This window comes from Crocodylus porosus, unplaced genomic scaffold (genome assembly GCF_001723895.1).
Source record: "Crocodylus porosus isolate Cpor-Errol unplaced genomic scaffold, CroPor_comp1, whole genome shotgun sequence".
NCBI lineage: Eukaryota > Metazoa > Chordata > Crocodylia > Crocodylidae > Crocodylus > Crocodylus porosus.
In genome coordinates this window covers 11,921,491-11,945,062 of record NW_017728947.1, presented here as the reverse complement: position 1 = coordinate 11,945,062, position 23,572 = coordinate 11,921,491, and the positions used below count along the sequence as shown (strand labels likewise).

The following is a 23,572-nucleotide window of genomic DNA, read 5'->3' as shown; positions in this document are numbered from 1 at the left end:
GATTTTGGAGTTTTTAATCAGAGAATTTGCAGTTTTTAATCAGGGAAAACCAGGATCCCTGCTTATGAGTGCCAGATGTCAAAATCGACCTAAGGTGTGAGGAGAGACTCCAGCTAGTTCTTATTTTGCTAGAAAACGTTTTGCCATTCTTATACTAATATATGGTCAAAAGGTAGGTTAAAACAGGGGTTGGCAACCTGTGGCCCACTGGAAAAGTTCAGTCCATGGAGCCAGGGGGCTTCAGTAGTATTTGGCAGCAGGCTGCTTTGCCTGAACTGAGGCCAGGCATCAGGAAGTTTCACCAGTGCTGTCCCATGGCTGCATGAAAGGGAGAAGCAGCTGTGGTTTTAGCCACAGCAGCTGGATCCTAGCACTGGTCTACTTTGGATCCAAGCCCTGGTAATTCCAGCCAGCCACCAGAAAAATGTTGCTGACCACAGTATTAAAAATTTTCACGTTGCTGTATTGCGGATTCCAGTAACATTAGTATGTGGCTATGTCCTGATAAGCAAAACATAACAGTAAATCTTCAAATTCACTAGTTTATTAATAGATCAATAGTTTGGGAATATTTGTCGTTCTAGAGCCTTCCTTAAAAAAAAAAATTGAGCAAATGACATTCGTGAGTTGAGCTAGAAGTTGTATAAACAAATAATGGGGAAGCTGAGATGTTTTCTAAATAGTATTAGAGAAAGGTATAATACACATGCTAGGAAAGAAAATGGTGGGTAACAGTACTGTATCAAACTTTGTACTGTAGCAGGTTTGCTAAATTAAAATGAGTTAATTATCACATGCAGTTTCCTTGACTAACTGCATGTAATGAACAAAAGTGAAGAGGCTTGATATTTTCTTAATTTTTATTTTTAGCCAAGGATCCCATTGTAACGGGCCTTTCAGTACAAACCTACAGATAATACCAAAACAAAGGTCATCCTCAGTGACATTAGCGCATCATATAAGCCCTAGACGAACAGGTAAGGCAATAATTATTATCGTATGATTTGCCAGCATGCTGTCCAGATTATGACAAATTTTAATTTAGGTTATATGCTCCACCTTTTATAGATCATAGTCCACATATTACAATAATATTTATCTTATTATTCTGAATGTTGCTGCATCAGTGTAAATTAGCATTGGTATGTAGCATAAGCTTCCAAGTCTTTTAATATTTTAGTCTAATATACTTCTAAGAATATTGAAACCATTATATTGAACACTATATTTTCAGAATGAATCTCACTGTTCCCTTAACCAGGCTGTTCAATATTTTTTGTTTTATCTCACCTTTCAAATTGTAGCCCCACACTTCTTATACCATCTTAGTGTCCTGGTTTCCTTCATCTCCTTGTCTCAGTTTGTTCATCCATCCAGTCCCAGCTTTTTCTTTTGCATCCAGATCCTTGTCTGATTTGTTCCCCTCCACAAATGTATTCCTTTTCCCCACTAGTTCATAGTCTGTCTCTGTGTTTAGTCATTCTCAGTAAGTTTTCTGTTTAATTCTTCATCCTAGTTTCCCTGTTAAGGGGAAGATCCAAGGGGGATACATTTGTGAAATAGTGGAAATGTTTTTCAGTGGAGATTTTCAAGAAAAAGACTGGATGGGCATCTACCTGGGATGATTTAGCACCAGCAGCAAATCCTTTATCTATGCATGAATTGCACTAGATGAGCCTAGAAGTCATTTCCAACCATACTATTCCATAGTCACAAGTACTTTTTTAACACTGGAAAATAATACTGTTTTTCCCAGCCTTGTTCTAAGAAAAGGCTGAACTATTTTGCTTGAAATTTTCCAAAACACAAAATCAATAATAATGAAAATTCTGCCTGAGGCAGATGTCTTTTATGAAAAAATTCAGCCCAAATGGCTACGGCTTGATATAATTTCAACCAGTTGAAAGCTAGGCCTTACAATGGGAAATGTCAAGGAACTTTAAATGGCAATGTTTATGTAGTCAGATACTGAAAGCATGTGCTCATTGCTCAGTCTGAATCAGACCTCCAAACCATTCTTAATGTATTCCTGGAAGTCTACAAGAGTACTGGCGTAACTCTAAATATCAGGAAAACATCCTTTACCAACCTGCTCCAAATGAAGAAACAACCCTCACCTCCATTCAAATCAACTGAGAATTGCTGGAGAATGTGGATCACTTCACTTATATTGGAAGCCATCTTTCATCAAAGGCAGACAGTGCGGAAATACAACACTGCTTGAAATATGTGAGCGCAGCCTTTGGATACTTGAGTAAGAGAGTCTTCTTAAATCATGGCATCCTTGCTGAAACAAAGCTCTTGGTTTATTGAGCCATTGTCATTCCAACTCTGCTGTATGGCTTGGAAACTTGGACCACATATGAAAGGCATCTCAAGAGCTTGGAAGAGTATCACCGATGGTGCCTTCTCAAGATCCTTTGGGTTAGATGGGAGGATAGACACACAAACATAATCTTGGCTGAAGCAAATTCTAATATCATTGAGGTCATGATTGTCCAAAACCAACTTTGCTGGACAGGTCATGTTCGCATGTCTGACTCCCGCCTTCCAAAGAGAATCTTTTTCTCAGCTGAAAGAAGGTCAACAAAGTAGTGGAGGGGAAAAAAGGGGCTTCAAAGACACCCTGGAGCAAACACGAGGTGTAATATCAACTTTAACACTTGGGAGATCCTTGCCCAGAACCAACCAAAATGGAGGAAGACTCTTTGGGAGGGACCTCAACACTTTGAAACAGCTCATCAACAGGCAGAAGAAGAAAAGAGGAACAGGCCAAAACAACCATCAGCCCATCTAATGCAGCAACATGGTGCCCATCTCTCCTGGAAACACCTGTCCTCACTGCGACAAGACATGGATCTAGAAGTGGGCTATGGAGCCACCCGTGGACTCGCTATTAAGATCCTTAGAAGACTATCTTCCTGGTTTGCAAGTAACTGCCTATCATCATTGCATAAATTAACATTTACATCATTTAAACAAAAAGATGCTTTAAAAAAATATTCATATGTAAGAGGCCCATTGATAATGTATGTACTTCAGATTTGTTTCAAAAGCTTCCATACATTCTTAAGCCCTAAACAGTGTTCACTTAACAGGTCATTTTCATGTGCAGCCTATCCTGTGGTGCCTGTTTGTAAACCCCAAAAGTCTTTGTCTAATATGTATTTAAAAATATGAAGCATATGTAGACTTTCCTTAATTTTTTCAGACAGTTCTTTTTTGATCTATAGAATGTTTTTGTGCTGTTTTGTTTCAACTGTTCAAAGCCTTTTTTTTTTTTTTTTTTTTTTTTTTTTTTTAATATCTTCTAAAGAGCTATTCAATCAAATGGTAAATGTTTGTTTTTGCAGGTACTTCCTGTAGCCTAAGTCCTCTGGTTTCACCTGGTCATGGTTCTATCTCCAGTGGGTCACTTGTCAGTCGGTCACCTGTAGAATTTCCTGATACTGCTGATTTTCTTACTAAGCCAAGTGTTAATTTACATAAACCTCTGGGATATACATTTAGTTCTCCAGATGTTCAACAGCATGTCAGGATTTCTACCAGCTATTCATGTAGCAGGTACTGTAATCTCTTTAAAAAAAAAAAAATTGTTCAGTTATAGTAAATATCAGCATTTTTATTCAGCCATTCATACTAATTTAGTCTTTTTCCAGTCATACTATCTGACATATTAGTACCTCTTCATTCTATTTATACCTGTGTATCTACATAGTAGCTTTATCCAGTAGGATTATAAAGCAGTTTATATTGACTTGAAATGGTCCATGGTCTGTCATGGAATACAGCAGCTAATTTGCATTTGCAATATTATTCTACAGCTTTCAAGAGGAGTAGGGAACCTCCACATTTGGGAATTCAATTCAGTAGTTTCAGACACCTTCCAAATTACCAATGCTTCTGTTAGCAGAGGGGTGGTCAGCCTGCTGCACATGTGCCACACATGGCACAGGCAGCCTCTGTGTGGCATGTGACAGATCAGGGAGGAGGCAAGCAGCACAGTGGCAGGTAGGGTAGGGAGCAGAAAATAAGGCAGTAGATCAGGGAGGAAGCACAGGATAGGGAGCAGGAAGCAGACTGAACAGGGGAAGAGGATTGTAGGGGCACTCAGGAGGGCACAGGGATTAATTTTGTGGCATGCCTGCCAAAAATGTTGGCCCCCAGTGGCACATGAAGGGTTTTGGGGGGTTACTTATGTAAGTGCCTAACAGACAATAACCTGCTTAGGTTTTGCAAGGTCATATAATGCCAAGTATCTGGACAATAACTTTAAAGTACTCAGAAGTGGAAAAAGTACCTAGTATTGTATTATTTCTCTTTTATTCTATCAGCTGTGGACGTCAGATACTCAAGCCTTTTTTAACATCAGAATCAGAATTTGGTGCAGAATATCAAGGCAGAAAATCAGGTGGGATTTCAAAATATGCAAATATTTGATACTGCCTGTTTGTGCTTTCTTAATTGCCAGTTAAATTAGCACATCTATATTGCATATTAAAATGTTTACTTTGCTCTGAGTAATCCATAAATAAAAATAAGGTAATTTTACTGATGTTTCTGTGGAGAACCTCCTTGAGGCCAGTTCAAGAATTATTGTTCAGCTAAGCAAGATTTAGCACTACTTGGTGCTGCTAAAGAGGCACAAAGTAGCCAAAGTATGTCAGCATTTCTGATCTGATCTTTGCAATAATGGGTTATGCCTTAAAGTAGACATGGTGGGCTTATTATTTATGTTATTCATGGATCATCTACTATAGCAATATTAAACATTAAAGGCTTGATTCATTGCTGTCTACCTTCCTCTGAGGGCTGAAAAAGCATGGATGGTTTCTAAGTTTTATGCCTTTAGGCACAGCAGAGGATAGTGCAACCTGGTGGATACTGTAACTTCTATCTGATGGTTGTAGTTTTCAAGAGACTGGGTGAGTCTACATCAGGGGTGGGGAAAATGGTGGATCTGGCTGGTGTCCAGACTCCGTTTCCCAGGAGCCCCTGCCCGCATGGCTGGGGCTGGTTTCCATGAAGACCTCAGCAGCAGCTGCACTGAGAGACCAGCCCCAGCAGTGCTGGCAGGATGTACAGCAGTGCACAGAGCTGCTCCACAGCCAGGCAGGGATCTTGTGGCAGTAACAGCATGGTCTAGAGCCACAGTCTACAGCCTACCCCAGACAAGGATGTGCAGGCAGTGGATTACAGCTCTGCTTCGCTTCCTTTCAGCAGGGGCAAAGCTAGGGAGAGGGTGGGGAGGTTTAACCACCACAAAATTCCCCATATCCACCCCTCTCAGTGCCACTGCCACAGCCTGCCCTGCACAGGTGACAGCAGTTGCCTGCAGCACAGCCCCCTCTCAGCCCTCCCACCAGGAAGAGGCTGGTGCTGCTACTGTCTGCCAGTGATGCTGCTGTTGGTCTCCATGGAAACTTGGCCCCGCATTATCATTGCACAGCTGCTGCTGGGGTCTCCATGGAAACCGGCCCCAGCCATGCAGGCAGAGGCTGCTGGGAAATGAAGTTCACTGCTGGCCACATGGTGGGCCAGACTTTGCCCACCTCTTTGCATGTGCATTAATATGCCATAACTATGGTGCATTAAGTTTAGTACCTGTAATAACAGATACTAACTTAATGCTCCATAGTTGGCACTACTGTGCATTAATGCAGATCAACGTTTTTTTGTGTGATTCTTAATGTGCATTGGACTAAACATTACTACACATTAATGCATTAGCATGGTTTTTGCCAGCCGTGCTAATGCACAGTGAAACGAGTCTAGTCCGCTTTTAAGCATCTTGTGTAGATGCGCCCACTGTAGACCAGAATAGGGAATATCCACAACCTATTGCTTTTTAACATTGCTCTTTAGCCAGTACGTTCTTCCTAGTCACTATTCGTAGTATACCCTCCGGCCCTGGGAGCTAGGAGTAAATGAGGCAGAAGTGCTATCTGCATCATCTTTTATACAAACCATGGACTTGGCATTATTCTCCTCACCAAGTTTTCTCTATAAGTCTTGAATGACTTCTATTCTTTGTATTGCAAATGTCCCAGATAAAGAATTTAAGAACAGTATGAATATAACCTGAAAATTAATTTCTGCCCAGCTCATAAGAAAAATTTGTTTCTTCCTCCTTTTCCTTACCAACAGAATTGAAGAATGAATATTATATGTAGACTGTTGTAAAAAAGTGAATTTTTTTTAACAGCAGTATAATCCAAGCAATAAAAGAATTTGAGGAGCAGGTTGCTAAATCAAATAATAAGAATTTTTGCAAATATATCAGAAGCAAGGGACCATTACATGCCCAAGGTATAAAAGGTATACAAAGGGATGATAGGGCCATAGCAGGGAAGCTAAATTAATTATTTACTTAACTTTTTACTGTAGAGAATGAAGAGATTCTTGCACGGAATCTGTTTTTCCTAGCAGACATGTTTGATGAGTTGAATCAGTTTGAAGTGACAATAAAGGACATGTTAAAACAAATCAAAAAATTAGGATCATAGGAAACTAGGGCTGGAAGGGGTCTCACAAGGTCATCTAACCCAGCCTCCTGCTCAAAGCAGGGTCATCCCTGAATAAGTCATCCCAACCAAATGGCTGTCTAACCTGGTCTTGAAAACTTTCAAAGATGGAGATGCCACATTTTTTTTCTAGGTAGCCTGTTCCAATGTTTGATCACCCTCATAGTCATAAATTCCTTCTAATCTCCAACGTAAATTTTCTCTGCAGCATTCTGAGGTCATTTCTCCTAGTCCTGTCCCCTGCGGCCACAGAGAAAAGGGCTTTGTCATCCTCTGTGTACTCTCCCTTCAGAGATTTGAAGACTTATCAAATCCCACCTCAGTCTCCTTTTCTGCAGACTAAATAACCCTAGCTCTATCACCCTTTCCTCAAGTCTTTGCTCCCAGGCCCCTAATCATTTTTGTCAGTCTGCTGAACTCTTTCCATTCCATCTTGACATCAGTAAGTCACCTGAACCATATAGTATTCACCTGAAAGTTCTGAAGGAATTCAAAGGTAAAATTGAAGAACTGTTGGCAATAGTATGTAAAATACTTTTATTAGAGGTGAGCTGATATATCAGTCCAAATCGTATCAACACTGACAAAAGAAAAAAATGACATTATTGGCAATTGGCTTCTTTTGGCTGACGTGGTTGATAATGTTGCCATTAAATCTGCGTGCGTGTATGCAGCTGTGCCATGCACATGGCCAGGAATGCAGCCCAGCATTTTGGAGAGCAGCATCCTGCCATTAAGTTTGTGGGGGTAAAGGGGCGTGGAAGAGAGCAGATTGAGGCCCCCAAGCTGGGGGAGGGAGTGGAGCTGAGGCAGGGGCAGGAGCTGCTTGGCTGGGGCAGGGCATGGGATGGAGCTGCAGGAGGCTTGTCCAGGGGACCTGCAGGGTGGCTCCTATTGCTACGCGCATGCTTGGGGAAGACATGAGGGGCATGTTCCCCCTGTATCTGTGTGGGATGAGGGCAGGCTGCCTGCTGCAAGCTCGGGGCTGAGGACTGCGCCAGGCTTTTCTGGGGCTGCACTCAGGGCAGGCCTAGGCAGGTGGTGGCAGCAGCACTGGGAGAAGGGGTTACAGTAAACTAGGGTGGGGGGGTTATAGTGCCCTACCCCCAGAACCCCTCCCTCCCAGCGCCACAGTCCCCCAGCCCAGCCCCTCTGCTGGAAAAAGGCTGGCACAGCCCCTGGCCCATAATCCACAGGAGGCAGCCCGCCTTCGCCCTGCACAGAGAGGCAGGGGGCATGTGCCCCCCCATACCTCCCCCAGGGTGAGTGCAGCAGCAGGAACCCACTGCTCTGTGCCCCCTGGAAAACTTCCTGTCCTGCCCCATCCCAGCTGGGCAGTGCCTGCCTCTGCCTCAGTCCCACTCCCTCCCTCCCAGAAAAGCTTGATGCCACCCTCAGTCCCAAGCCCACAGCAGGCAGCTTGCCTTCACCCACACACAGATCTGGGGGGCACATGCCCCCCATGCCTTCCCCAGGTGTGCGCATAGTAACAGGAGTCACCCGTGACGCACATCCCCTGGATGAGCGTCCTGCAGCTCCAGCCTATGCCCCACTCCAGCTGAGCAGCTCCTGCCCCTGTCCCAGCCCCACTCCCTCCCTCACCCCATGGGGGGCCTTGATCCATGCCCCTTCCCTCTCCCACGCCCACGCCCCTTCCCCCGCTCCCCTAACAGATATACTGGCAAGATGCTGCTCTCCAAGCTGCTGGGCTGCATAATAGCAATCGGATCAGATCAGTATCAAAGGAGTACACCCTCAATTGTTATAAATGGCCCCAGAAGATTCAGTTTGCTAACATTATACCCATAGTCAAAAAGGGCACCAGAGGTAATCCTGGGAACTACAGTCCAACGAATAACCCTGGCAAATTGGTAGAATTTATAATAAGCAATAAAATCAGAATTTACATGGACAAATATGATCTGTCCAAGAAGGGTCAGCATGTCTTTTTTTGTAAACAGAAAATCCTGTCTCGCCAGTCTGGCTGGGGACACCTTAACCCAGCACTCTTTCCTGCCTATGCGGGGGGTTGGACTCGATGATCTGTTGAGGTCCCTTCCGACCCTAACACCTATGAATCTGTGGATCTGCTGGTGTTCCTTGAGGGTCCCATTGGTGAGGGGCCCATATCGAAAGCTATTTGAACAACTCAGCATGTCAACTGGATTCTCCTCATTCATGTGCTTGTTATTGTCTACTATGTCTTGACTCTTTCCTCTTTGAAATCCTTCCTGCATACTTACTTTTATCACAGGGATCATAAATATGTTTACTTTATCCCTGAAGATTGTAAGAAGTCACAGAACATCTGCCAGACATCTAATCCGGATTATCTGGATAAGGAAAGCTTAGTGTGGAGATAACAAAAGAGATGGTCGGAGAGCTTTTGTTGGGTCTGAATAAATTCAAATCAGCAGGGCTGGATGAGCTTTATCTCAGTGTCCTGAAGCAACTGGCAGAGAAGATCTCCGAGCCCTTGCAATGATCTTCATGAAGTTGTGGGATATGGGCCAGGTTCCAGAGGACTGGAAAAGGGCCAATGTAGTATTACTGTTTTAAAAAAAAGGCAAGAAGGAGGACTTGGGGAACTACAGACTGTTTAGCCTTACCCCTGTTCCTGGGAAGTTTAGTTACAGGAGCTTATTAAGGAAGGTCATTTGCAAGCATCTGGAGGAGGAAAGGCTTGTTGCAAGCTTCCAGCATGGATTTATGAAAAACAAAGTGTCAAACAAACCTGATCATCTCCTTTGACAAAGTAACTGCTTGAGTGGATGAAAGGAATGCTGTGCATCAGGACTTTAGCAAGGCTTTTGACAAGGTCCCATGTGACCAGCTCTTTTCATAAACAAATTGGAGAAATGTGGGCTAGATAAAACTACTACGAGGTGAGTAGATGACCAGCTCAATAACTGCAAGGAAAGGGTCATTATTAACTGGTCCATGTCAGAATGGCAGGAGGATTCAAGTGGAAACCTCTGGGGTCTGTCCTTGGCCTGGTGCTATTCATTGTGTTTATTAACTTTGGATGCTGGCGTAGAAAGCTTCTTGAGCAAGTTTGTGCACAACACAGAACTGGGAAGGATTCTGAACATGGAGGATGTGAACGCAATTCAGAAGGATCTTAACAGATTGGAAGTTCAGTGTGGACAGATGTAAGGTGCTACACCTTAGAAGGAAAAATTAATGACACAAACACAAAATGAGAGACACCTGGCTGGATGGCAGCTTTATGGAAAAGGTCTTGAGTGTCTTGGTAGACCACACAGACTTTAATATGAGTCTGCACTATGATGCAGCTGCACAAAAGGTTTTGGGCTGCATCAGTAGAAGTATTAAGTGCAAGACACAAGAGGTGAAGTGCCTTTACTAGGCACTGGTTAAGGCCTCAACTGGAGTAGTGTGTTCAGTTCTGGGCTTCACATTTTAAAATCGATATAGAAAAGTTTGAAAGGGTTCAGTGGCAGGCAACAAAGATGATCAAGGTCTTGAAAAACAAGTCCTGTGTAGAGAGGCTGATGGATGTTCAGCTTGTGGAAGAGGTGCTTAAGAACATGATAGCAGCCTTCAAATGCTTGAAAGGCTGCAATAAAGTATGAAAGTGCCTTTTCTCTCTTGTTGCAGAGGGGAGCATGTGGACCAAATGGCTGGAAGTTACAGCTAAGTGTGGATTGGATATCTGGAAACACTTGTTCACTCTTAAAATAGTAAGGGAGTGAAATAGACTATCTAGGGAAATTGTGGATTCTCTCATTGGACGTTCAAGAAGAGGTTGGATAGCCACTGGTTGGGGAAGATCTAGGCACAGCTATGCCTGTTTCCTACTATTGGTATTTCTGGGCTTTGCTGGCTGCTCCTACCCCCTGTCTAGGAGCTACACGGTTAAGAAATCCAAGTTCTGGTGGATCAAGGGTGGGAGTAAATAATATTTAATTGGCAAATGTTTAATGTATTTGAGTAATTTTTGTTGATAGTTTGTGCTTTTTTTTTTTTATATTTAAGGTGAAGATGGAAGCATTGATATTTCAAAAGAGACATTCCATCATACAGAGAAACAACAAAATGAAAAAAATGAACACAGAGATTGTAGGAAAATATTAACAGAAAGTGACAATCAGCAGATGGATCAAATGCAGAATAATCAGTCTGATGTAAGCACATAATTTCAGTGATGCATAGTAATCTATTCCTTGCAATTCTTAATATCATCTTGTTAGGAGGTCCTACATCTCTGTATATATTATGATTTAAAGCTGTTGTGCTGAACCTTTTGGTCCTGCAGACCAGATGAGTAGCACAGGGCTCATCCACAGGCTGGATCAAGTCCTGCTTACTAGAATCAGGCCCTGGGGGCCTAGCACTGACCTCTCCCACACTCAGATTGGGTCCTGGGGGCCACACACCTTTCTCTCAACCTCCCACACCAGGATTTGGCCCTGGAGTCTGGCACTGTCCCTGTGTGCCAAGATATGGTTCTGGGGTTTCGCACCACCCCTATCTGGCTCTGTGCACTGGGGTTTGATGCTTGATCCAGTGTGCAGAGCCTCGGCTCCTTTTGAGCCTGGATATTTGACAGCAGGAGAGCTCTCCTACCTAATTTCTGGACCCAGAGGGAACCCCATGGATTGAATAACATGGTGCTGCAGGCCAGGTGTTTGACCCCTTCTGGTTTAAATCCTTTGTAAAATAGTGTATTAGTGGGATTCAGAATTCTAAATAATAAAGATTCATAGACGTAAACTTTCAGAGTACAAATATTGCATTGGTAACCAAGAAAGACATGGACAATATGAACATGTAAACTTGGATAAGTTAATTTTTTTTACCATAATTTACACATTTCTTTTGTTCTGTAATTAGTTCCTCATTTAAAAACAAACAAAAGAAAAACCTTAACTTATTCGGGCAGTAAAAGCTCTGTAGCACGTACCTGGTTCTTGATGGTGGCCTCTTAGTGTATGTGTGTTATTTCTCTGGGGCTTTTGAGTATACCATGAAGGAGCATGTCCTGTCCACTTTCTCAGACTTCTCACATACAGGCTCAGGAATGAGGCAGTGAAGTTTCCTTGAAAGCATTCCTTACCAGTGCCCTCAAGAATAATCGATGCAGAGAATTTGAGTTGTGTGCATGTGTATGTAAGTGCATCTCCCCCAGAATGGTCTCGCCATCTAATTTCTGGGTTTGGAGCATGTGTAATATAAGAAAGAATGGGTAGGTGAGGCCATTTGCTGAGGAACACAAAGTGGTATAAGCATACCCTTGTTAATCAGCTAATAGAGCTGAAAGTGTCATACAGATATCAGAGTTAGTTTTAGTTTGAGTATAGTATTACATCTGTCCTCACGTTTTGGCAATGTATAAATATATTGCATATTGAATATTTGCCATATTGGTTAGATATTAGAGGCTGTAAAGCAAGGACTTATGGGTAGAAGAAGCCTTAGAAAGAAAGATGTGTGCTCTCTGGCAGCTTGACTGGTTTTGATTATATGAATACAGATAACTGCAAAAAATAAAAAAAAAAATTCAGAATAGAAGGTTGTGCAGTGGCATGTAATTGTTTGCCATTTCCATTTACTTTTATCAATACTAGCTGTTTTCCAACTTTGTAAAACTATAGTTTAAAATGCTCTTTGTTAATTTAGATAAAACATTATCTCATTATTTCTGTTTCAGCCTTGATTTAACAACAACAAAAAATAGAAGCATATAATTCTTCACAATATATTAAGAGTCTTAACAGCTGCTGGGCCATAAGTAAATAAATTGTTTTCAGTGTGCTAGAAAATATGCAAACTTAAGTCTTGAGCTATTTATTCTGGCATGAGTAGACCCGTCCCCCCGCCTTTTTTTCCCCCAAAGGTGCTTTTGATTCATCAAGTGTAAAGTATACCATGACATCATTCCAAGACAGAAAAGGTTGGGTGGACAAAATAAATGTAAAAGGAGTTTCCGCAGCCCAATAGAATGCAAAACATTTAATAATAATTTAATCATTTTAATTTCTATTTCTTGTTCAATATAATTGACAAATTTTGATTTTCATTTGCATTTTAGAAATGTTACATTCTCTTACTCTCCCATATAGATGGAGTATGATCCTTCATTAGAAATGATGTTAATAGATCATGACTCACTAATGGAGAAGATGAACAATTGGAATTTCCAAATTTTTGATCTTGTGCAAGAAATGGGAGACAAGTCCAGAAGGATCCTCAGCCAGGTTTGTTCCTGTTTTTGATGAATGAGCCATGTTATACAAAACATTCATAGTATTTTTGTATTTTATATAAACTAATACGCAGCTTTACCAGTTTGTATATACATTTTCAACCTGACAGAATAACTGGTCTTCGCATAATGCCCTTCGTGTGTAGTGACAGTGTTCGTGTTTTAACAAAATGAAACTAGAGTTTTGCATATAGTTCTGCATGCTGTGAGGATAGTGGCCATTCGAGCAACAAAAATGATTTAGAGCACTGGAAAACGTAATTTAGGAGGAATGGCTGCAGGAAGTGGGATTATTTAGTTTTGGAGAATAGAAGATTGAAGGAAGATGTGTGATAGTCTTCAAATACCTGAAGGGTGGCTATAAACAGGAAGGTCAGAGACCATTCTCTGTGGTATCAGGGGACAAGACATAGAACAATAGGTTTAACAAGTAGCAAAGGTAATTTAGGTTGATAGTAAGAAGAACCCTGTTACATCTTGCTCCTTTATGTAAAATTGTTGCCGTTTGTGAGGCTAACTGTAGTTTATTCATGGAACATAACTTTATTAGTAGTCAGTTCAAGACTAAAACATTGCTATACAATCTAAGAAGGTTTCAAACTTTTCCACTTTCCATTGCAAATAGAGGGTTCTAAAATATTGTAGACAGGTGATACTCAGCTGTAGATCCTTCAGATGCAGCTGCCGCACTTGATTTACTACCTACTGTTCTGTTGAGACTGACATAAGTGCTTGTGATTCAATGAAGGCAAGCTGGATTGTAATTTACACTGAGAAAGCAAAAACCAAGAAGATCCCAGCAGACGTTATCCCAGTTTCCTTATTGGGTCATAGTGCATGCCTTTTGTTAGCATACAGTTTCTGTCTGTTTTGGGTCTTCAGCTCCTTCTCGTTGCCTAAGTGATAGCAATGGTATTAGGTTCCTTTTATCATCTGTGCCGGGCTTGTGGGATACAACTCTTTTGTTTCGATGCAACCTATACCACCCATAATTTATGCTTTTTTCACATTGAGAGCTACCAACTATAAAGCGGTTTAGATAGTGTCCAAAACCTCAGCCACTCAAGAATCCTGTGGCTCACTGTTTAAATGGCATTTTACTTTCCAGGTAATCTATTGCCCTACTGCTTCATGATCTATGCTATCTTCCACTTCTGTGCTGGTTAGGAGTTGGTTTTAACCTGTAAAGTCTCAAATAGATGGACTTCTGGGTACCTCACAATAATTCCCCTTCTTTCCCTATCCCCCTCACACCGCAGCTGTTCATCTCTGAATGCTTGTTCACATTATACATTCCACTTGTCAGTGTGTATGCAGCTAGTGTACTTGACTTCAGTAATATCCTGCCAAGGCTGTGCATGTGCCTTCTGCTAAGGTATTAAAGGAGTGGAGCTATCCCAACCCTCTTTGGTTCCTTCTGGCTATTTGTACTGAGAGTTAGAGCTCTTGTATTGAATCAGGATCTTCGTCTTTTCTCAAGAGGGGGTGGGCAATTATTTTGACTGGAGGGCTGCTTGACAACTTCTGGTGAGCTGTCAAGGGCTGCAAGGATAGCCTTGCCTCTTGATGTGCCCAACCCCCTGATCACCATCTTGGGACTGAAGTCCTGTCCCCAACCCCATACCTTTGCCCCTGGAAATAATCCTTTGGGGTGGGAGTGGGTTGGAGTGGGTTGCCATCTTGGAAGCAGAAAAAGACCATATACTAAAAATCAAACATCTATTATAACATTTTAATTTTATTTCAAAAAATATTTCTGTCCTGATTTATGTGCGTTTTGCATAGTGTATATACAGGTAATTGTATAATAGCTCAAAATGAAGTCTTAGTTTTGTATATTGTGTGTGGGGGAGTGCACGTTGGATGTGTGGGGGTAGGGTGTTTGGGGGGGCTGTGGGGTTTGTGGCTATGGTGGGATGTGCATGTGGGCAACCCATCACCATGCCCCCTGCACAGTCTGTACTGCTGCTGGCACCAGCAGCAGGCAGTGGGCCCCTGGGGCACTCAGGGCCCACAGCAGGCAGAGCCTCCCCACTCCTTCTCTCAGCAGAGTCCCAGGAGCTGCACATGGAAGCATAGAGCCAGCTGGACTGGTCCAATGGTGCGTGGCTCCTAGCTGGAATGCCAGGAATCCTACATAGTGGCACAGAGTCAGCCTGGCTCGATAGTAAGGATTCCAATGCCAGAGTGCCAGGAGTCCTGGAAAGTCATGTGCCATCAGGTCAGGCTGGTTCTGTGCTGCCACATGGGGCTCCAGCACTCCAGCAGGGATCTGTGTGTGGAGGCACAGAGCAAGCCTGATCCGGCCCAAAGGTGCATGGCTCCCAGCTGCAGTGCCAGGATCCCCAAGTACCAGCCTGGCCCAATGGCACATGGATCCTCACTGGAGTGCCAGGGCCATGGGGAGTTGCATGCCATTGAACTGGGCCATCTCCATGCCTCCACGTGGGGCTCCCAGAGTTGGGAGCCCCATGTGGAGGCACACAGCCAGCCCCGTCTGGCTCCCAGATTGAAGTGCTAGAGCAGTGGCATGCTGATGGGGGTAGGAGGGGGCCGTGGCCCCCCAGACTGGGCTGAGAGACTGCGGTGCCTCCCACGTTTGGTGCGTGGCCCACTGTCCTGCCTGGTGGCTTGTACATTTCTTTACCTGTTAAGGTTGGAAATTCCAGCTGCCGCCCCTCCCACCCAGCGTGCTGTGATGTCAGTTCCCCATGGAAAGTGCTGTGGGGCGGGAGAAGGGGCTCAACACTCTGCTCGGATTGTTCCGGGGGGGGGAGGCGTTCGCTAGCCTCTGTTGTCCTTTCCTTGCGTTGTGAAAAGTAGTGCACTGTTATCAGTTCATAAGATGCCTATCTTTTTGAGTCTGCATGAAAACCACAGGATGTCGTCTAGTATAGCATACTATCCTGGGAGTCTTCTTTACAAAATACATGATAACTGCAGTTTTACTGCAGAAATGTAGTTCCAGATATTTTGATAGCTGAAGAATTGGCTGGTTTGAGGCTTGTCTGTACACAAAGTATATACTAACATCCATCAGATTCATACTCTGTTCACACAGCTGAATAATTAACAAAGGCAAATTTGTTCTGATTGTTCTAGTAAAAAATGAAATGCATTTGAATCTAAGTTAATTTCAAAGCAGTAACTGCTAACTTGCAGAGATTCAGTCTGTTCTTACCCAGAGATGAGAGTAATGAATTATCCAGAACTAGGACAAATGTCTTCCTTGCACATAGCTCAGTGTTCTGGACTTGTTTATAATTCCTGCAGAGAGGATTGAAATCTATATCAAAACATACATGAATTAAACATGTTGATTTGTGTACTTGTACAAGTTTTGTCACTTGTTGATTGATGGAAAACTCTAGCTGTTTTTGTTTTTAAAGTAGGTACCTTTCTCCCTCTGCTTTCAACAAAAGCTGGGCAAAGAAACGCATCCACCTTAGGGTAGAGAACAAATGTGAAGCTGGGGTCTGACTGGAATTTCATGCTCCATATAAGGATTTTAAAATGAAGAATGGTGCATTAAGTGTGCCAGGGTTGCTGGTTGTAGCAGTGTTGGTTTAAGGACATAGACAGGCAAGGTTCTTTGACTAGACCAACTAAATAGCTGGAAAAATGTTTTGTGTGTTCTGCAAGGTAGAAAAGTAGCTAAAGTATAATAAGAAGTCCGTCTGAAAATGCAAATGAGTGGAAGTTTGGAAGACAATGGGTAGAGACGGCAGCAGTCTCCCATTGCCTGAAGAAAGGTGTTTGTGCCTGAAAGCTTGCAAATAATGTTTTTTCTAATCTATTTAGTTGGTCTAATAAAAAATATCACATCTACACAATGAACCTTGCCAGCCCTGAGTGTGCCAGGCATTCCTCTCTTGCATCAAAAACTTGGTGATTTCAGTTTGTTGTGTGATGTATATGATGACTGTACTTCATCTCAAGAGGCAGGTCAGCACCTGATCTTCCCCCTTGTGTCAGGAACCTGTACAAAAGTTATAGACCTTTTATAACTGAAATGGTTACTCTTAGTCTGTCATCTTCCAGTGACATATGGTGATCTTGCAGATCATCTTAGTGACAGACTGGTCTCTGAAAATTGACACTGAGATTCATTTTCACTACACTTTTTCACTTAATTGACCTTTTTTGCAACAATCAAAATAAAAAATGCTTCAAGTGTATAGCCCAGGAGGGTTAGAGTCTACACTGTCTCAGAGGTGTCTTCTAGCTGCCTTGACACTCACAGTTAGTACATTCATTTCTACAATTCAAAGATATCCTAATAGTTTCCACATGACCAAGGCATGATCAGTTTTCCACCCTTCAACTGGAGTCTGTTCAGCCACTCTCACCTGCCACTTGTCTTGTGAAAATGTGTTTCAGATCTCAGTCTTCTCACAGTTTAGATGGTGAATAGTTGAACCACATAGAGAGCAGTTGTACTCAACAGGTTTATTTAATACCTATAAATAGGAGAAAGGGCTCTACCAGAGCTATTTATGTGGTCTATTCAGATGTCTGTTTAAGACTTTTTTTTTTTTTTTTTTAAGTCCACTTCTTTTAGCTGAAAGAAACAGGATTCTTACTTCCTTAGGAGTGCATTGGTAGTCATTTAAACAATTCAGCTGTAAGTGCAAAAACATTCAGCTTTCTTGCATCCCAAAATTAATATTTAAAAAAAAAAATTGAACCAGAGTTCTCTCCCTTTTAGAGATCTGTTCCCTTGATGGAATTTAAACCTAGTACTTGCAATGCTTTCTGGACCTCCTTTTGCACTTATGACCTCTTGCTCTTTGTTATATTTACCTGACAAGATGGCATTGGTATTTGCTATAACTTTAGGGGACTTCGAGATATTGTAGTAGGCCAATAAAGCTTTTCCAAGGACTTGCTGAGAGCTCACACTGTGGTTTCAGACTTCCAGCTCAACCAGATATTCACTTACCATTTATTTCTCTTAAGCTTCATGCCAATAAAGCAAACAAACTATTTACATTGGACATATGTAAGCTGTTTCCTTTTGCATTTGCTATGGCTGTTTGTGGCGTATGTTGAAAGAAAAAAATGGTAGGCAGTATCCTCACACCAGATTTCAAAATTGATTACCTTTTACATATCCTTCTTATGTTACAGCCCAATTGGTGCCCTGGACAAATTGAAATTTTCAGTTAGGGTTCTGGCCTTTCTGTTACAGAGGTATATTTCCTGATACATCCTCCTTCCTTTTCCTTTGGATTCCAATGCAGCCATGGTCCTGATTTGAAGAAACTGCGGAGAGTTGGGGAAAACTCTACCCTTTAGCCTAAAGATGGCTGCATGAAGGCAAGCAGAGGAAGTCCTTTGGCCCTACAGTTTTTATATCCAAAAACTTCTGGCTCAGCCCACATACATTAACTAGTAGGATAGTTATATATCCAACACATCCTCAAGAATAACAGCTACAACAGAGAAGTGTGTTTTATCATGTGTGTGTTGTTTGTTTGTTTTTTTGTTTGTTTGTTTTTTACCAGGCAGCTTAGAGACAGAATATTTTAGTTCTAGTCCTTAACTGTTGAGATCTCTCTTGTTCATTAGTTCTAGCGAGCCTGAACATCATAGTGCCAAACACATCTGTTTGTTGGAGAAGATAAAAGAATAAAAAATGGTTTGGGCAGGTGATTTGGGGTTTGGAATGCTGGGTCATTTTAAAGTGTAAAGTCTTTGGAAGGACCTCTTTTGAAGTCCCATGTGTTGTACTTGAAGACTATGCTTATAGAATACTTGGATATACACCTATGCACAGTTTTGGTACAATTTTAAAATTTTGGGCCAGGATTTCCAAAGATTTAGGTTCTTAACTTCCTTCAGCTGTTTGTTTTGTTTTATTTTTTTTAAATCCAAGCTATAATTATTTCAGGTTTTGAGGGGAGGAATTCCATTAAACTACATTAGTAGGTCGTTATTTCTTAGCAAGTTGTCGATAATTAATCAGGTATGTCAGGTAATAATGAGAATGGTTTTGGTTCTATAATTCTTATTTAAGTTAATGAAATTAAAATTATTAGAGTCTTGAAAAGTCTCAAACTAAAATTCATTTCAATGTGTATTTAGGTAATATACACTTTGTTTCAAGACACTGGTTTATTTGAAATTTTCAAAATTCCAACTCAAGAATTCATGAACTACTTTCGTGCACTAGAAAATGGCTACAGAGATATTCCCTGTAAGTAATGTTATATATATTTATTAATTTATTCCAAAACATGAATTTATGGTTGTTTATTTTACTCCGAAAGTTACAGGTTTGCAATGGATTTGGGCAAACGTGTCGTTTATACACTTTTTAAAAAGGGAGGAAGATCTGCCACTTGGGAGCACACATCAGTTATTATGATCTTGCTGTTACATCTTCATGATCCTGTAGGAGTTCAGTTTAGCTAAATCATCCTAACTTTGATCCAGAATGAAATAAGGTTGAAACTTTACCAGCTTTGTTGGATCACTAGTCATGCAGATTGCACTATAACAGCTTATATTGGTATCCTTTGATATCAGTATGGATGTTATATCTGAATAATACCCAGTGTCTGACTTTTTTTAATATTACAGGTATGATGATTTGGGTTTGTTTTTCATAACAATGTCTCTCAAAAATTATCAAATCAGACTAATATACTATAATAAAAATGACAGTTTTAAAAATTGTGTCGTCCCTTGTCGTTCCCCCTCCCCCCCGCCCCTAGCATTTAAATAGAATCTAGTAAAATTTGTACGAATAGTTCAGAAATTTTATTCAGATTGAGCCTGAACCAAAACCTATTAAAGGCAATGCAAACATTTTCACTGATTTAGCTGATTAGGCCTATAACAGTGTCATAGAGATCTGGTTCTTAAAAGGGCCTCAGGAGAACATCAAATTCATCCTTGATTTTTGCCCTGACAAGATACTTGTCTACCCTGGTTTTAAAATTCCTCCTCCTCTTTCTACCTAACTACTACCTACATTTCTTGAAGTCTGTTGTGTTGGTTATAATATTCACCCTCCTTCTGTTTCTAAGAATCGTGAGCTCTGTCATATTGTGATCACTTTTACCCATGCCATTTTACCTTCACATTCTCAACCAGTCCATTCAATGCAATCCTGCATTCCAGTGAGTTCAGTTAATTGATCAAAAGACCTCATATACCTAATCTTCCTGGCTTAGTGGCACTCTCTATGACTGCCAATGCACAGATTAGGTGCATTTTTGGGTCCTAACCTTTTACAAACCTCCTGCTGGATTTCAGAAGAAATACACATAATATAATAGTTTTTTCTCCCTTTTTCCCTTTGCCTGTCTTTCCAGAACACGCTATCTCTCCTTTATACACTCAGGTCTCTCTTTATGCGAGGGTTGCGTTGCAAAAAAACCTTGCATAAAGGAAATTTGCATGAAGTGAATCCATTATATGCAACTAATAGGGATACATGTCAACCTCCTTTTTTCACTTCATGGCTGGCTTGGTGGGTGGGGTTAGGGGACGCACTAAATTAAGGTCGCTTAAGACAACATTTCACGGCATTCAATAATAAAGGCAAATAGATGCACTACAATATGGGTGCGAGTAGTGTAGCACCACACAGAACAATGGATGATGCGAGACTGAGGCAAGTGCATGATGGCATCGCATACCTGTCAGTCATCCTCCCACAATGCTTCACTCACCTCACTGTATAGCTGTGTTGTATGCTTCTCTGCATAAGATCGAATATTTCTTGCACAAAGTGAGTTTCTGGTATAGATAATGTCATCACACTATAAGCGAATTCACACAAAACAAAATCGCATAAAGAGAGATGAGTGTAGTTTCTGTCCTGGAGTTTGTTTCATCAAGCTATGAGATGCCATTTAAATTTTAGTTGTGCATTGACTTCTAGTCCATCCTGTTTATTCCTCATACTCATTAGTATATCCATCACAGAAGTTGTCAGGTTATCCCATAATTCTCCCTCTTGTCTTTCCTATGACCTATCTCTTCCCAATAGTCCCCTTTGTGGAAGACCATTCCATGGATGAAGAAGCCACAGCCCTCATGTCTACAGCCATTTATAGTCAAGTATATTCAGCCTCCTGTGTCCGTCTCTTTCTGGATCTTAATGCTTGACCAAAAGGATGCTTGAAAACACTGCCTTTATTCATAATTCCTTCACCACTTATCCCAGAGTACTGTAATTTGTATTCATTATGCTAAACCCTAATTGCATCTAATTTTTTTCATGATCAAAAGAGTATTTTTGGACACCATGAACTCTTATACTTTATTCTGTCATTTGCTTGAGAGAATTAGATTTTTTTGCCCTTGTAATTTATAGGTTTTATGGTAGTCTGAATATAAATAATTGTTTTGATATACTTGATTTAATATTTTGTTTTTGGGAGATTATTGTATTTTTCATTCAGCTCTTAATTTAAAAAATATAAATATGGCGAATACATAATCATAGCAATTAATTGTGCTATATGAGGATCCTACTCTACAGTATTCATGTCCACTTTTTACTTTGTCATGCTACTATATATTTTTCTGAGAGTCACAAGGGGAAATGGGAATTTAATTGTTTGTATATATGCCAAATCTGAATAGAATTTCATGAGTGAGCAAAAGGCAGAGATGTAGGACTGTCTCTCACTCAACGTTCTAAGTCTTGCTGAAAATACTGGTAGTAGAGATGCTAGTTTTTCCAAAAAAACCCAAATAAAATCTTTTATAGTAGAAACTATTTGGCAACCTGAATATGGGGGTCCAGTTCTCCCCAGAATACTTAATGAACTGCAAGCTCTTCATATTTTCTTCAATATTTTGATGATTTTTAGATCATAATCGTATACATGCTACAGATGTTCTTCATGCAGTATGGTATCTCACAACACGTCCCATTCCTGGGTTTCAACAAGTTCACAGTGAACATATAAGGGAAAGTGATGTGGGTATGTACTGACTTTTCATTTTATTTTGTTTTTTTGATTGTTTGTTTCTATCTTTAGTACCGAACAAGAATAATTATTATGAATGCATTGAAAAGTAAGATAAGAATGTGGTAAGAATTGCTTTTCTTACAGAGATATTTTAGTCTTAAAACTTAAAACTTAAGACAGTAGCAGTACTTACCATTTACTAACAGTAGAAACTTGGTTTTATGATAATTCATTGATGAGTAATTGCTGTTATGCTTGGCTCTTTATCCAAGAATGCTGATTTCCTTGATGTTTCCTCTTCTGAATGAGACCAACATTTTGCGCTGTAGTCAGCATGTCTGCCACAACTGAAATACATTATATCACTATTTGTTTAATTGGAAAATTAAACTTCTCAAACTAAAAATACCTAATGTTAAATAATTTAACTTAATTGGAACTCTGCTTAATGGCTCCAGCATAAAATGAGAGAGTCCTGAGCATCTGAGAATCCTGTTTCAGTCAACATTCGCATATTAATCTGTCCAACAAAGCTTGCATTAGTAAGACTTAAGCAGTTAAATAAACAAAATATTCTTAAGGAGGAGAATGAGGGACAGTTGCACTCAGATTCTGAGCAGCCCTTGTTTTTCGAAGTGTGCTTGGAAAAATCCAAATAGTCCTTTAGTACAGTAAAAGCTCTGTTAACTGACACCTTACAAGCTGGCATGCTCTATTAACCGGCATGCCAGCTTGTAAGCTAAAGCGAAACCGGAAGTGCCCACCATGGCGCTTCTGGTTTCTCTAAGCACCCACAGCCCAGGGCAGAGCAGCCCGTGCTGCCAAGCCCCACGGCCCGGGGGCATAACAGGCTGCGCAGGCCTGCCTTCCTGTCCCGCGGGGCCTGTGGGAGGGGCAGCAACACCCTGGATGCAGCAGAAGTGACGGCTTGAACAGGCAAGTGTGCCTGTTTGGGCTGCTCAGTTAACAGGCATATTTTGTTATCCAGCATCCCCCATTCCCAGCAGATGCCAGATAACAACAGAGCTTTTACTATACCATGGGGCTAATTTTTTAAGCCAATTCTTCATTGCTGTTTGTTTAGTTAACAGTAAGTCAGCACTGCTAGATAAACCCTATGTTATCCCAGTTATGCAGGAATAAAGACAAGATGCAACGCACAAGGCTTCATTAGGCCAAGATTTTATTAATTCATATAGGAATTATATAGTAATAAATTGTACAGATCATACAGAATGCATTTCTTATTTACTTCCATTACTTGAGGGCTGCCATCAGCCTCTCCATATATTGATACTGGTACGTTGTTGGGATTTCCTCTGTCCTGCACCATGTTCTTCATAGATAAAAAATGTAAACGGATTGGTAGAAAGGTGATGCCTCTTTTCTGACCAGATGTTAGGAGAACAATGTTTCTGGAAGTTCTGCTCCTACCCTGGATTGGAGTGGGAGGTGGGAAGGGAGCAGGGAACAAGTAATATCCTAATATCCTGAGAAGTGCAAGAGAATAACTCTGGTATCAGCTGAGCTGCAGGGTGACTGAACATGACTTAGGTAGGAAACCAACCCTCTGCCCATCTAGGAAACAGCCACATTTAGAGTGAAAGGGGGTGCTTTTGGAGAGATGAGTTATCTGAACAGTTGCTTTTTTATTCAGCTGCCAGCTTAATCACTTGCCAGTAGAGATCCTGATGTGCCCTGTTTATGAATTGCAAATTCTCTGAGAAACCCAAATTCTCTCATTAAAATACCCAGAATAATGTTCTTCCACTATTAAAATAAAACGCCACTATATATAGGGAATGCAATGCTTTATTGATCTATTTGGGCAATGTTGAGCAGTGTTTTATTGATGTATTTATAAGTGTAAAGCAATTTGGAGGAGG

The 23,572-nt window shown here is 41.1% G+C and overlaps 1 protein-coding gene across 2 annotated transcripts in view; it reads left to right on the top strand.

Moving 5' to 3' along the window:
• The window catches only part of PDE3B (phosphodiesterase 3B), a 161,587-nt gene that overhangs the window by 111,709 nt on the left and 26,306 nt on the right, over positions 1 to 23,572 (top strand). The window contains exons 5-11 of one of the 2 annotated variants that reach the window (XM_019551408.1): positions 871 to 977; positions 3,354 to 3,564; positions 4,335 to 4,411; positions 10,524 to 10,672; positions 12,611 to 12,745; positions 18,841 to 18,952; positions 21,585 to 21,698. In XM_019551408.1, coding sequence (XP_019406953.1) covers positions 871 to 977; positions 3,354 to 3,564; positions 4,335 to 4,411; positions 10,524 to 10,672; positions 12,611 to 12,745; positions 18,841 to 18,952; positions 21,585 to 21,698 — 905 coding nt within the window. The remainder of the gene's footprint in view (positions 1 to 870; positions 978 to 3,353; positions 3,565 to 4,334; positions 4,412 to 10,523; positions 10,673 to 12,610; positions 12,746 to 18,840; positions 18,953 to 21,584; positions 21,699 to 23,572) is intronic. The other variant, XM_019551409.1, reaches the window with a different exon arrangement.